The sequence below is a fragment of the Aspergillus oryzae genome, chromosome 5 (assembly GCF_000184455.2).
Source record: "Aspergillus oryzae RIB40 DNA, chromosome 5".
Lineage (NCBI taxonomy): Eukaryota > Fungi > Ascomycota > Eurotiomycetes > Eurotiales > Aspergillaceae > Aspergillus > Aspergillus oryzae.
The window spans coordinates 3,460,306-3,474,254 of NC_036439.1; the positions used below are offsets into that span (position 1 = coordinate 3,460,306).

Below are 13,949 nucleotides of genomic sequence, written 5' to 3' on the forward strand. Positions count from 1 at the left end.
CTCTGGCGGGAATGAACATTTGACGACTCAAGAATCAAAGCTACCTGTCTTAAGATCTTCATATCATTAGCAAGTCGACAATGAAGACAATCTTAAATGATGGGAAGGAAATCTGTAGAAAACGAAATACAAATCTAAGTTAGGTAGAACATACCTCTGTTAAACGGTCCCGGATTGCCCTACGGGCTTCGTCGTAAATATCGCTTTTTATTCGGATGATTCCTCCGCGACGAGCAAGCTTGCTGATTCATGGAATGGACAGGTGTTAGCGAATCTCCATTATACCCGTACGAGTCATCCATCACCGGGGGCGGTTTACCGGATGGCTGGTCTAGCTACAGCAATAGTCAACATCACAACCTGTCTGTACTGAGCTGGGGATTGGAGACTCACTTATTCCCATAATAATGTCTCGAATCTTCCTGTTTCCGGTGATTGTTAGTGTATATTAAGCTTGTTTTCGTGGTTGGGTTCAGCGTCGGGATGCCACGGACGGTGAAATTGGTCACTCGGGGAGCTGGAGTGTAGGACACAGGGTGATTAACATACTTGCGACGTCGACTTTGCCCGATGATCAAGTTTCGAGGGAGGTTAGCTGTATCCATTGTCTCGAATGGTCAATGAATAGAGTTGTAGTGCGGTTAGGATGGGTGATGTGGTTGGTTTGTACAGAGAATCTTTAAAGTAGACCTCAGGACTGGAGTAACACCAGGCACCTGTTTCAGATCATGGTTTCACGCTTATTGGTGGTCTCCCACCTCTCAAAGCTCATGGGTCTGGTCTCAAAGAAGGCAGAGTGGAAAGTATGGGTGAGAATCTCATATGGTTGTGTTGTCAGTCTGTCTAGGAGTGTTTCGTGACCGGAAGATCCGCGACGAGTCCAGACTGACAAGGATTCCAAGTGAGTTTCAAGTGAGTGATTGAGAGACATAATAGGAAGGAAGAGACGATATCCATGCGTAATTACATTGTGATGTTATGTATCGGAGGAAGGTTTCTTATTCATCGAGTTGTTCACATTCGAGAGATAAGACAATGGTGGATGTCTAAGGCAAGCAACCGTGTGGAAGACAAATCCTCCACCATAAGAGACGCGGGATTTGTATAATGGAAGGTTTCATCAGATAAATTCAATGTCCCTGAGAACATCGGTAGGCGCTATACATACATGCCTTCCGACAGTATACCATAGAATTCGGCTAAGAAGTTGTTAGATCATGCTGAGTCGAAACGTAATACACTTGATGAAGATATGTTATAGTCGCTAAAATCTCCCGGAAATCATTCTTTCGTAGTATATTACAACAATCACCCATGATAGGTAACAGGAACAGAAGAAGCACACGTCTAATTCCGGCCAATGCAATGTCCCAAAGCAAGGCCGTCGCGCGGAGGGTCAAATGTATTATATTTACATGTAGTCGAAAACAGAAGGCTACCCACGCTATAAATGCCCGATTTGTATAGTATGTGAACTGCTGCTTCGTAATAGGCCCCTCTCTTAAAGAGCCACCTTACTCATCTTTTTGTTCGTCATTACCATCACCACCTTCTGTGATATCTGAGGATCGTTGGTCCTCCTTGGGTTGTTCGTCAGCGGGAGTGTCGTCCATCGGCAAATCTGGGGATGGGGCTGTTGGTGTTAGTGTGGATTGTGCGGGAGGCATTTCAGGAAAGATCTCTTTGAATAAATCTGGTAGAAATCTTTCCAGGCGCTTTCTAGTTTCGGTCCAGATCTGTTCCTTGTCGGCGTCTTGCGACGGTGGAACCAGATAGCCTCCATCAGCCATGACCAAAATGATATTCTTGAGACTTTCTGGAATAGCCTCCTCCTACACAGAAGGGTTAGCGGGTGGTGCTATTTCCTTTCATTTCCATCCTTTTGAGGGGAAGACAGAAAGAAAGAGTGGTGATTTCTTACCATACTGTCTCCCTGGCCACTATTCATCATCCGGTCAAGGATATCGAGTATCTTGAGCCACAGGTCGAGCATTCCACTAGGATTCGGAAGTTGATCGAGATAACGTAAGAAGATCTTGCAGACCAAAGTGGCTACCTGAACCCGGGTCTCGCCCATTCCGAGAGGGTCAGAGTGGAAGACCTCCGGCTTCAACAGTCGGAGAGTTAGTGGGAAGAGGACCTGTTCGAAGATTGCGGTCCACTCCTTCTCGTTGGACGAGTTAATATCAACCGAAAGGAGCGACCGCTGCAGAGTCGACACTGCATTGTGCCGGATGTCCCGGCAAGGGTTAATGCACTGTGCCGTCAAAGAATGGAAAATCGGAGACCAATAGGCGGACCAGGCTATCGGCGAGCATTAGCAAATATTTACAGTGTACTGGAAAGCTGTCATGAACCTTCGTCTTCTTCAAGATGCGACTGCTTGATAAGCGCAGGGGCCCGTTGGCTTAAATGATAGATCATATTAATGGCTGTTAACCCACGAGTAACGACTTCATTTTCAGTGCTGGCATCTGTCAATTTCTGTCGGTTTATGCGGTCGTGAGAACGGAGACAAACCTGGACTTTGGCGGCTTAACACCTTTGGAGCGCCGAGAGTGTGCATCTCGTTGCCGTTCCTCAAGGTAGCCTACACTACCTGCGCTAACGAAATCGTTTGCAAGGCTTACAGCGGACTCATAATTATCCCCAGTGATGATGGGTGGCGTCGCGTTCACAATGGTTTGGAGGAGACCAAAAACGAAAGGGGCAGACTCTTTGTGCTGATGCAGCCTCTGAAGGATTGACCAGAAATCAGGCGAAATTGTGATTTCATTCCCCAAAAGGCCTGCATGCGAAACGCAACGCGAAAGCCCTTCAATCACGGGAAGAGCGACACTCTCCAAAATGTCCTGATCAAAGCCTGATATTCCGTGGAGAATGACAGGAACCCGCATGAAAGGTTGATCCTAACACAGAATTAGTCAGAAATAGGTCTGGAAAGTCAAGGACTGGGACCGTTCATACATGGCTCAACCGTAGCAAATTCAACAGATAATAAATGATTCGCGACAAAGCCAGGGGGTGTAAGTTTCTCGCATCTCGCATGAAGGCTTGTAAGGAAGCCAGTAGTCTCTCGCCAACTGCCTCTAGTGTTGTTTGATCGCGAAGGGCTAGGATGGTCGCTAGTTCTAGGAGATATATCATTCCAGGATCATAGTTTGACTTGTTAGCGTCGAGTCTGCCATTTGCCGACCTCGACGGTCGTTCCGATTTTACGACAATGACTGCTGGAGCAGACTCTTCAGGCAAGAGTGTCAACACCGTATCCACGACTGTGGAAACCGTCGACAAGGGCAGTGACCTAATACTCATGAATATTACTATTGTACCGACAGGGGCCAAGGGTACTACTCACTTGATATTAGCCAAAACGTCATTGATCGAACACGCTGTTACACAGTCCACAGTGCAAAGGGTGTTGTCAAGCTCCTCGTCCGACGGCTCCGGGGGATCATCGGCCGCATAACTGGAAAGGTAAGATGTAAAAGCAGAGAGTAACCCGGCTTCATTTCCTCGCACATCACGGTCCACAACTTGTGACGGGGGCTGCAAGGGAATCGGGGGGATCTCAAGTTCAGCATTAAGGCTGGTGTCGAATGGCGGAATAAGGGAATTGATGAACAGATTGCTGAGAATCCGGACAATATACTCCCAGCTTCGTTGCACTGTAGCTTCGTTGCCAGCAAGCACCCGGAAGAGAACCACTGTAGCCAGCTGTGCTCGGAAATCCCTTCCAAACTTCACGGCCAGCTCGCTGACCATGACACGTTGCTTGCCGGCCTGTACCTCTGTGTTAAGAGAGGTGCTTGGAGGCTTGTCTGTCGCCAACGTGCTGATGGAGGCGAGGCAAAAGACGATGCGATCAAATGCCTCCGTCAGTCCATATCGAGCAGCTATTTGGGCGCATTGATCGAAGCCCGTGACGACACGAGAATATACAGCATCGTCAGAGGCAGACATAAAGACGTACGAAAGGGTAGCAACAACGGGTTTCCAAGTCGCTTCAAACATTTCCGCGTCGTAGATGTTTGTCTCACCGATTGCCAGTTCTCCAGCGGTAGTTGACTTTAACAAGAGCTCCCGCCATGCAAAGTCAAATGCATGTTTATTATCATGCTCATCCGGCAAGATAATCTCGTTCTGTTTAATAGAGTCGTAGATCTGTTGAAGGAACTCGGGAGCGAAGTCTTTTCCTGCGTTGACTCCTCGCAGGTTCTTTGAGAAGTCTGCACAGGACATGCGATTGGCTGACTTGACGTTGGGGTTATAAAGCTCTGTGTTCAGCATGATAATGGCATATGTTAGGACAAATAATGCGTCTTTATCAGCAACCTCTGGAGGCTGTGCTTTTTGCATGAACTTCTCCGTAAATGTCGTTATAATCCTCTCAATAAGAGGGGATTCGCCAGGCAAACGGAATGCGCCAAGAAGATCCCTAAGCCCATCAACCACCGTTTTCCCTGAAAAATCGAGGAGATCGACGAACGCATCCAGAAGCTGCTCGTTGTTCCGTTTGGAGATGAATTCACCCAGGACTTTCTTGGAGATGCGGGTCGTTTGTCTCAGGAACTTGGCCACCGAAGTAGGATCATCTGGATTCTCGACGACACCCTGTGCTGCAAGATAAGCGATTCCACCCTTGGGGTCCTCATTGAATTTCTGGGCGCCGTGGATGATCGTCCTCTTCGTTCTACGCTGGCTCCTCAGGAGCTCAATTGACGGAAAGCCTTCATGTACCGGTTCATCATCCAATCTATCAAATATGAACTGGACGTAGCCTAAAAGCGCATCCAAACAGAGTGGTGGCACGTTGGTCGTGCTCCATGTGGCGGAGTCGGGGAACGCACTCCGTGATAGCAACCCGACCATATCCTCACAAAGGTCCGCTCGGTCAACATCGCAGTCATAGTTAATAAATAGCTCCACCATGAAGCTCGGAATTCTTGCTAGCACGCCGATGCTTTCCACCATGGCTTCTCGAGCCTCGGGCTTCCTGGAACCCCCCTCCAGGCCTAGTTTCTGCCTATCTTTCACCGGTACTGGCGTGGATCTTCCACTGTTAGTTTGTGAAGGAGAGGGTTTTACCAGCTTAGGCGCCTGCGGTACTCCACTGTAGAGGGCCGGATCAATACCCGGCTCTTTCGGTATTTCAACCCGTGGATGGAGACAGGCGACCAAGTATGAAAGGTATAGTTCTTGCTGGAGTTTCAGGGCGGAGCGACAGGTCAACAGCAACGTACCGGCGACCTTAAGGGACCCGGTCAGTATCGGCATGTTCTCGGACCGAACCAGCTGGAAGAGGTGCCGGCAGAGATCATTCTGAGCTAACGTAGCCAAGCTGGGGTGTCTGGTAATAGAAGGGCCCGCGACTTCCAGAGCCACATCGATAATCCTTAGCGCCATAACTCTCATCGGATCTGTATGTTGCCGGTTATGGGGGTCCAAAAGGTCGATCAACACACGGAATAGCTCCTTGATAGAAGCTAGGGAATATGGCTTGACTTCATCTCCGAGATCGTCCTGCGGGTTGGGGGGAGCTGTAACAGCAGTTCCACTAAGCGCTGGCTCCGAAGGTTCATCCCCACTGTTACGTTCACGATCCGGTGTCGCAGTGTCCGCACCCATGGCGGAAAGGTGTTGGGAGGTGACTGTGTTCCCATCGACAGAAGGGTCCATTTTGAGATTGGTCGGCTCACTGTCGCCCACGGCAGGGTCCGGGGCATCCAAGTCGGCTGCTACGTCTAAGTGCGATAGTCGCATAAAGATAACCTGACACATGTTGACCATAGCCATCTCAGCCGATCTCCGCAGGACTTCCGACAGGCGGACTTGACAGCACATGCTTAGGCCAGTCTCCATCATTTCGCAGACACTCTCGTCACCAAGCAAGTCGCCCTCCGGCCGAGACAAGATGCCCTCCATCAATTTAAGGATCCTCAGGAGGACGATTTCATCCGCAGCGGAGTCACTGGCTTCGAATCGGCAATGGGTGATTGCGGCGGACAGAAGCTGCATCGCCATGGACAGTCGCGGAGAGTCCTGGCTGATAATATTATAGGCAAAGAACTTGGTCAGCGCGACCAATGCCAGAGAGGTAATTGCGGCGGAGGTCGATGAGGAACGAATCACTTGTAGGAATGGATGAAGCAAAGCGGGTGTGTCAAAGGTCCTAATGTCTCTGCAGTCCTTCAGATCACTCCGTAGTCGTGAAAAAGCAGATATGAGCGGATTGTCCTGCATGCTCTTGCCTTTCTTTCCCCTCAGACCCCATCGGTTTGCCAGGGCGTGATCTTCATCGACGGCGGATGGCCTGGACTTGGAGCGAGACGTTGAAGTACCATTGCGGGGGCTAGGGGGAGCAGATGTATCGCGATCGTAGACTCGAGAGGCCGCACCACCGCCCAATATGGCTGAGACTGAGGAATGAGCCCAGCGAGCATGCTTGCGCATAGCCGAGGTGACGGTGATACATTCTGTAGTCACCAACGCGACCGGATCGACCGCAATGGGCAAAGAGGAGGATGACATGTCTGGTCGTGAGAGAAGGCAAAGGGGTGGGAAATAAGCGAATGGCGGGATTAAGGTTACCCAACGAACGAGCAATATCAGAACATGGCCCTTCCCCTTGTTGAGACGAAAGGAAAGAAAGGGCGACTGGGGACGTCGAGATCAAAGTCAAGCGGAACACAACAGCATGTCTTCTTTTGCTTGCTCCGGGCGGAGTTGACTTGCTTTACCTGATCCGGTTTAGTGGGGCTAGTAGTAGCCTAAGCCTTTTGGGCCTCCGGGGCATGGTAATCATCAATATTTCCGGTACAGGGGATACTGGTAGGGATGGTCGGTTGGGTACCGACTCAATACCCCAAGGTATGGTAAATGCTTACTCCGTAGGTAGTACATACTTATGATTACTTAGATTTAATATTCTTCAAGTAATGATCGATGACTACCTTACTACTTTAGGTAGTATAGGCTAGATGGGTAGGTACCGAAGTAAACACCTCCTTAAACTATGATTTATTTTCGGTAACTTCAATATTATCAGATCGCTAGATAGTCGCTGGAGTAACTTCCGTCAGTCCCAATTCGGGAATACAAATGCAAGGAGAAAAACGAGCAAGAAGTTTGAATAGGAGGTAACTTTTGTTGATCAACTGGTTAATATAGATAAAGTGATATTCTCCTACTACCCTTACTTGAAAGCCCGGCAGTACAGGAGATACTAAGGATACACCCCGATCGGGTTGATGGATAAGTTATCAGATTCCTCTGTACTAAATTCATTGGTGTTATAAAAGCCGTGTGGGAAAAAAAAAAAAAAAAAAAAAAAAAAAAAAAAAAAAAAAAAAAAAAAAAAAAAAAAAAAAAAAGATCCGATGAACAACAGGGACTAGCGGGATGGATCTAAGGATATCGGGATCTTATCCATGGTTGAGTCCAGGCGGTGAAGGGCGAAGAGTTAAATCGATGCTAAATCGGATTAGAGCTTCAGTTCCCCACCTTTCAAGACGATGCCTAACAACTCCATCAAGCTTAGTTTTGGGTCTCAATTCCCTTGTTTTTGACTCATTTCCTTGCAGGTTATTGATTTCTATCTGTGATCTTATTTTTTTTATTTTTTTTCTCTCCTTCTCGGAAGATTAATCGGCGCTTGGTTGGGAAGGAAAATATCAAAGGGTCAACACGTGTCCGAGGGTGAGTTGATACGTAGTTGTTTATCGATGAGGGGAAAGAAACTAGTCCGTTCTTTTCTTTCCTCTCCCATTTTACTTAAAAAGCAATCGTCAGTTGTTGGGTGTATTTAAAAACTGATTACTTTTATTTGAATTGAAAGATATACTATATTTACTTCCTGATCGTCAAACCTATCCGTTTACTTGAGTGGTAAGTGGAAATGAAATAGTAGATTGATTGTTTATGATTATTATTAGCAGCACATCCAAGGGGAGAGAGAGGGTAAAAAAAATAAAAAACCTCCCCCGCGCAGGACGACCGAACCCACTTCAAGTCTCACGCTCTCACTCCCCCCGTGGCCCCAACTACTAGTCGATTCGGCTTGCGACTTTCCCCTCCCTCATCACTTTTACCCCCTCCAAGTCTGCATATGATTCCGGTCGCTAACGTTTGATGTGCGCAAATCACCTGCAGCCTTCCTTACACTTGTCTCTCCAACAACCGCTGTATCTATTCCTAACCCACATAAACAACAGCCCCTCGGTCTCATGAGCCCGTGTGGGTTGCGCCAACAAACGCGTCTTGCGATTATCATCTCACTCTGCTTTCCCATGGAGGGTAATCCTTCGCTTCCTCTGTGGACTGCATGAGGACCATCGTTCGCTACTGTCATTCTCTTTGCGACCTGATTATTATGTCTCCTGCCCAGTATCGCTTTCTTTCTCTCTAGACGACTGGGACTGGGTACAACTCTCACTAATTTGGTGTCATTCTTTGAAACCGCTTCGGTCTTTTACTTAGTGACTTATATTTTGTAAATCGCGGACTCTCGTTCTTTACTCACCTTTTTTTTTTTTTTTTTTTTTGTCTTAATCGACTGATTTAATTTATCGACCTTCGCTTCTTCTATTTCCTACCTCGTACTTTCCAATACCCCGTTGCGCGCGATCTCGGCTTCCTCAACGACCATTATGGCGACCGTGACCAACGCTCCATCGGACCTGCCGTTAGAGCAACTTACACTCTACCAGGCTTCCGACCCATACCTGTCGTCCATATTCGTCTTCTATGGCCCCGTTGCAACGGCAAATGCCACCGTCAGCAGCTCGCGCATCCAGGCGCATATCTTGACCCCCGCAGGCTTCCAGAGCTATCCACGAATTACCATTTCGCCCGCCGCACCGTTATATGCCGCAGTCAATCATCTACCCCGCGAGAAACAAGGCGATGAGGTGTGTCGAGGTCTTGCCGTCAGTATGCTGAAGTACTTCGCAGAGCTGTCCGAGCCCGCCAAGGAGTGCTTGCAAGCGATAGCACGTGCGGGGAAGGCAGGTGGAAATATCCCCAAGATGTTCGATGAGATGCATGCGGCGGATTTAGCGAATCGCATGGTCAAGGTGGAGCATAAAACGGACATACTCCGCGATATACGGGGCGCGTTCCAAGAGCGCAAGGTTCCATGGGTTGACATCGACGTTATGCTTCCGCCGGGGACTATCCAACCTCCTTCGCGGCCCGACAATGATGGCCTTGATGACGACAATGCCGATTTCGAGGATACTCCAGATCTTCAGTACGGGCAATATACGTCTCTCATCCGAGGCTTGGGGGCGCCAATGTTCCTGCCAACGTCGCGGCTAAAACGAGCGCCATCGCAACCCACGAACGTGAGCAAGTCCAAAGTGTTCACCAAAAGCCAGAAACAGGACTTCCGTCTAAAGATGTGTGAATTTGTGGACACGGAGGAGAGATATGTGAATAAGCTTTATACTCTTGTGCGCCATGTGGCGGAGGAGTACCGGCTGAAAGCTCAAGGAAGGGGGCCCTCGAGTACTAGCCCTGATGAGGCCGCTCTGGCCACTCTATTCCCCCCCTGTCTTAATGAGATTCTCGACGTCAATATGGGTTTCCTAGAAGTGATACGTCAGGTACTTGAAGATACCGAGAAGGAGGCCATTGAAGATATCACAGTCGACACGGAACTCTTGTCGTCTGTATCGCAACGACACTCATCGAAGGAGGAGGGAGATGCAGTTGGCGCCGTCGCCTTCGCGCACGCCCTCATTGAGTGGTTCCCCCGATTCTCCGATCCTTATGCAGACTATATGCGTGCCCATACAGGATTTACCCAAACACTTAATTCGTTCATGAGGGACAAACAATCCAGCTTTTCGAGGCGTGTCCATGACACCGGGGAGCAATTGCTACGGTCACTGCTAATGGAGCCTGTCCAACGGTTACCCCGTTACAGTCTCTTAATCGACACTATGACGAGCAGTCTTCCTTTGATACACCCGGCCGTCCGACCATTCCTGAAAGCGCGAGACATCATCAAGGATATATGTTCGCTAGATGATCCTTCATCGACGAACCATGATCAAAGCTTCCGCCGACTAAAGGAGTTAGTCGATGGTTGGCCATCAACCATATTGCCAACTGGTCGTCTGATAACAGCTGTCGATTTCTACGAGCTGTCACCGCCATATCAGCTAGACAATCCGGGCTCCGATCCTACCGCTGGTATTATGTTGATATACAAGAACTGCCTGGTACTACTGTCGAAAATCCCTGGCAGCAAGACAACCGCACGCGGTCTGTTGGCCGAATTGGACAACGCGGCATCAGCAGCCAATGGCCCGGGTGGCTCATTACCATCAACTGATATCCGTGTGGTGCAAGTATATGATCTCCACACTGTGCGTTGCATGCAATCCACGTGCGGACGGATCTTGTTCCTGTCACCTACATCGGTGAAGTCGCGTCCAAATCAAAATACAACCGTTGATCTTCTGGCCTTGGAGCCGGCTTCCATGTATGAGGGCCGGGCCAGTCGAGTGATTGAAGAGATTGTAAAGGCAAAAATCGAGGGCAGGTTCTCCGAAAGTGAGCGAGAAAGCGGCAAATGGTCTCTCCGGAGTCCCACGGGAACTGTTGGAAATATCGGCATCTTGGCATGTGTGTTCGAGGAGGAACCGAGTGCTGCAGTGAATCGAACCGGTCTGTCGAAAGTAAGGGTCGAGTTTGACATCCCAAAACCGCTTCGCAGCAAGTTGTTGAACAGTCCAGATTTGGAGGTGATTGTGTCCGTATCTTTGTCGAGTGAAGACCAGTATCGAGTGGACATAGACTCAGTAGTTGGTATCGCTTCCTCAGATATCGTTACAGTGGATAGCTTTGTTCCTGTGCTGTCCAAACGCCGTAAGTATACAACAATGAAGAAACCCCCTTTCGTGCGAGTACCGGTCTTTCGCTGACGGCTGTAGTCCTGAATTTGCTTTTACCGTTGCATGGCACCCAAAACCGGACCATGACCGAGTCAATTGTGCTCTCCAACTTTGACATACTTCGCTACCTTTCGGGCCATCTCATTGCGCAGCTCAAGGTCCCTCGTACCTTTCGCCCTCCGTCACCCTCAAAACTGCTCTCGAGTCTTCTGGGTGGTAACCAATCAAGAGAAGGCACACCAAGTGTCAAGGCACCGAATTCTGCAACTCTATTGGGTGAATTTCCCAAGATGCCTCCCCCACGGTCCAGCGTCTCACGTTCCAATACCCTACCTTCGGTTTTCCCAGGCAAAGAAGAGAAGAAAGAAGATCCCGTACCCAAGATTTCCGTTGTTGGAACAACATCTTCGAAAGGCTCAGAAAGCCCGTTCAGTGTCTTGGAACAGAGCTTCGCTGCGTACGTTCTATCCCTTCAGTCCCGCAGTGGGAACATCGTTGGGCGGACACTTCGGGGGAGAGACAACGTTGATCGAGCTGCAGTCAATGAGCTGTACAATGTCTTGTTAGAAGATCCCGGACAAATCCAGGCAGCAGCTGAAGTACCCGTCGACACACTTTTCGTAGCCTTCGAGACGTTCATGGCAAACGCATGGCAGGAGCAAATGGGCCCGGTACTAGAATCCTCGACATTGAAATCACTTCAAAGTCAATTCGACACCATGTACCCCCGCGAATTCGAAGAGAATTTCCGGAAATTCATTGCGGATATGAGTCCGCAGAATCGTCGCGCTTTAGCCTCTCTGGTGCGGTTACTAGCAGAATTACTTGATGCCTCCGGAAACGACGGCGACCGAGGTGCTCTAACGGCCGCTTTTGCAGAGATTCTGACAGCCGAAGGCGATCCGATGCAGCACATATCCCTCTTGGATCGACTGGTTGACGATTTCGATAATCTTTTCGACGAGTTCGTTCCTGGAGGGGCCTCGTTGGAAGGTATTTTGAACTGCGATCAAAGTAAACCCGTTTCACAAACGATGGGCTCAATAAATTCCAACGCGTCGTCCTTTCGAAAGCGTTTTGGTTTCAGTCTGCACCGAGAAAATCAACGATCCGAGGGGGAGAGCAAGGTCTCGTCGATATTAAGGACTCTAAGCAAAAGCAAAGGCACTGGTGATTCAGAGCCTGGCACTCCGAGGGGCTCTTTACTACGTTCGAAATCAATAGATATCGACACGAGCTTAGGCCATCTCCTGCGGCCCGGTTCGCGAGACCGTCCCGGGGCGTCTACATCACAAGAGTATCTTCGAAGGCCAGGGAGTTCCCAGGAGGAGACGGCATCTTTGTCCTCAATTCGAGAAATGCCAACTAATGGAGTTGTGAAAGTGCGGAGAAAGAGGAGAAGCTCTCTGTCGGACCTAAGACCAGGCACAGCATCAACCGACACGTCAGCCGTATCTCCGGAGCAGGAAGAGAGGCCTACTACGGCAGGGTCATCCTCCGACGTGGTGACCCCAACCAAGCAGACTCGCCCACAAATAAGCCACGGTTCAGGCTCCACGCAACGAAGCACCTCCCCCACGAAGAGCGGTTCACCTACTCGGATGACTTCACCTAGCCGGCGATCACCGACGCGGCCTGCCACCCCCAGCCGAAAAGAAAACATTGACCCAAAGTTGTCACAAGTTGAGCGCGGAACTTCTTTGCGAAAGAAAGGGGATGCATCGGTATCACCTACGCAGGACTCTAAGCGGAGGTCACGAGCAACCAGCGTACCCTCATCGAGGGCCCCCGGATTAAAGGAGCGGTCACTCCCTGTTAACGGTGCATCGGTACAGAAGCCGCAGAAGCTACGGATGCAAAGTCCACAGAAGGTACATGACTTCTCTTTCTTTCTTTTCTTTTCTTTTATTCTCTTCTCTAAGAAAGTTGCTAATACAAACGGTAATAACAGCTCCGAGATCGTCTTCAGAACGAAAAGAAGGCTCAGAGTGCGGCACAGCTGGGGCTTAAGGACGAACTGTTCCTTATCGGTGAGGAACTACGATCGCTCAAGATCGCACCACCACAGCAAACCAGGCATGCAAGACAGGATTCTGAACATTTAGATGAGCCTTTCTCGCCAACAAACAATGCGGCCCTCGTATCGCGTGTTCGTCACCTCGAGATGCGCTTTGATACACTATCTTCGGAGTTCAACAGCCGGACATCTGCCATTGAGAAAGATTTGGAGTCATCTCTCGTGGTTAGCGAGAAACGAGCTAAGAAACTTGACGAGCTATATCGTGAAGCCAGCGCCGAGAATGAAGCCCTTTACGACCGGTTCAACTCGGAGCTGAGCAAGGTTGCAAAAGACGTGCGAGCAGGAGATGCTGAAGATGCGCTCAAATCCCAACTCTCTTCAGCGTTAGAGGAGATTGGCCGATTGAAAAAGGAAAACTTCCGGCTGAAGCGAGAGGTTGGAGGTCTGAGAGCTCAGCAAGCCGCGGTGGCCTTACTGAAGGCGAGCGAATGACGATCGAATTGCGGTTTTGGACCAGTGGCCGTTCTCCGAGACTCTGGTCATGGAAGTATACTTCTTTACCTCTCACTTGCTCTTTTTCGAGAACTGAAATGGGTTGGACACGAGTTACATGCATTTACTAAGGGACAGACGCCTCTGTTTCTTTTTTCATTACTTTTATGCTCGATTATTGTTGGTCTACGGCGTCAACGCAGCCTTTGAATATTTTCAGGAAGAAATATGACTACTCGGTATAGGGATTCGGTTGGCGAAGTCCAGGAAAGTCTCTTTCTGTTTTCATTCTTTCATACAGCACCTTCCTTACTATGTTGATAAATGCTCTCTTTCTCTTTTTCTTTGGGAGTCGATGCAGATCTTCTTGGCTATTTCCATGTATCCGATGTCTTCGTTCTTTTTGCTTGTCCACTTTTGGCCACTTTTGCACTGAGATAGCGTAGCCATAGGAGTTTACACGTCGGTCATTTTCTATTTCCTTTCTCACCTTGTCTTTTCCTTTCTTTCTACCTTTACTTCACTTGTACTCCTCG

At 49.2% G+C, this 13,949-nt stretch overlaps 2 protein-coding genes across 2 annotated transcripts; one reads left to right on the top strand and one right to left on the bottom strand.

Moving 5' to 3' along the window:
* Positions 1-1,514: 1,514 nt before the first annotated feature.
* AO090120000299 (uncharacterized protein) lies at positions 1,515-6,531 on the bottom strand (the record flags this gene model as incomplete). The annotated part of the gene is made up of 6 exons (XM_001823974.1): positions 1,515-1,832; positions 1,922-2,304; positions 2,358-2,467; positions 2,521-2,909; positions 2,968-3,304; positions 3,359-6,531. The coding sequence occupies 6 exons, from the start codon at positions 6,529-6,531 to the stop codon at positions 1,515-1,517; spliced, it is 4,710 nt and encodes a 1,569-aa protein (XP_001824026.1).
* Positions 6,532-8,648: 2,117 nt separating this feature from the next.
* On the top strand, positions 8,649-13,413 carry AO090120000300 (putative Rho guanyl nucleotide exchange factor; the record flags this gene model as incomplete). Its single annotated transcript, XM_023237685.1, has 3 exons — positions 8,649-10,875; positions 10,941-12,772; positions 12,853-13,413. The coding sequence occupies 3 exons, from the start codon at positions 8,649-8,651 to the stop codon at positions 13,411-13,413; spliced, it is 4,620 nt and encodes a 1,539-aa protein (XP_023092490.1).
* Positions 13,414-13,949: the final 536 nt, after the last annotated feature.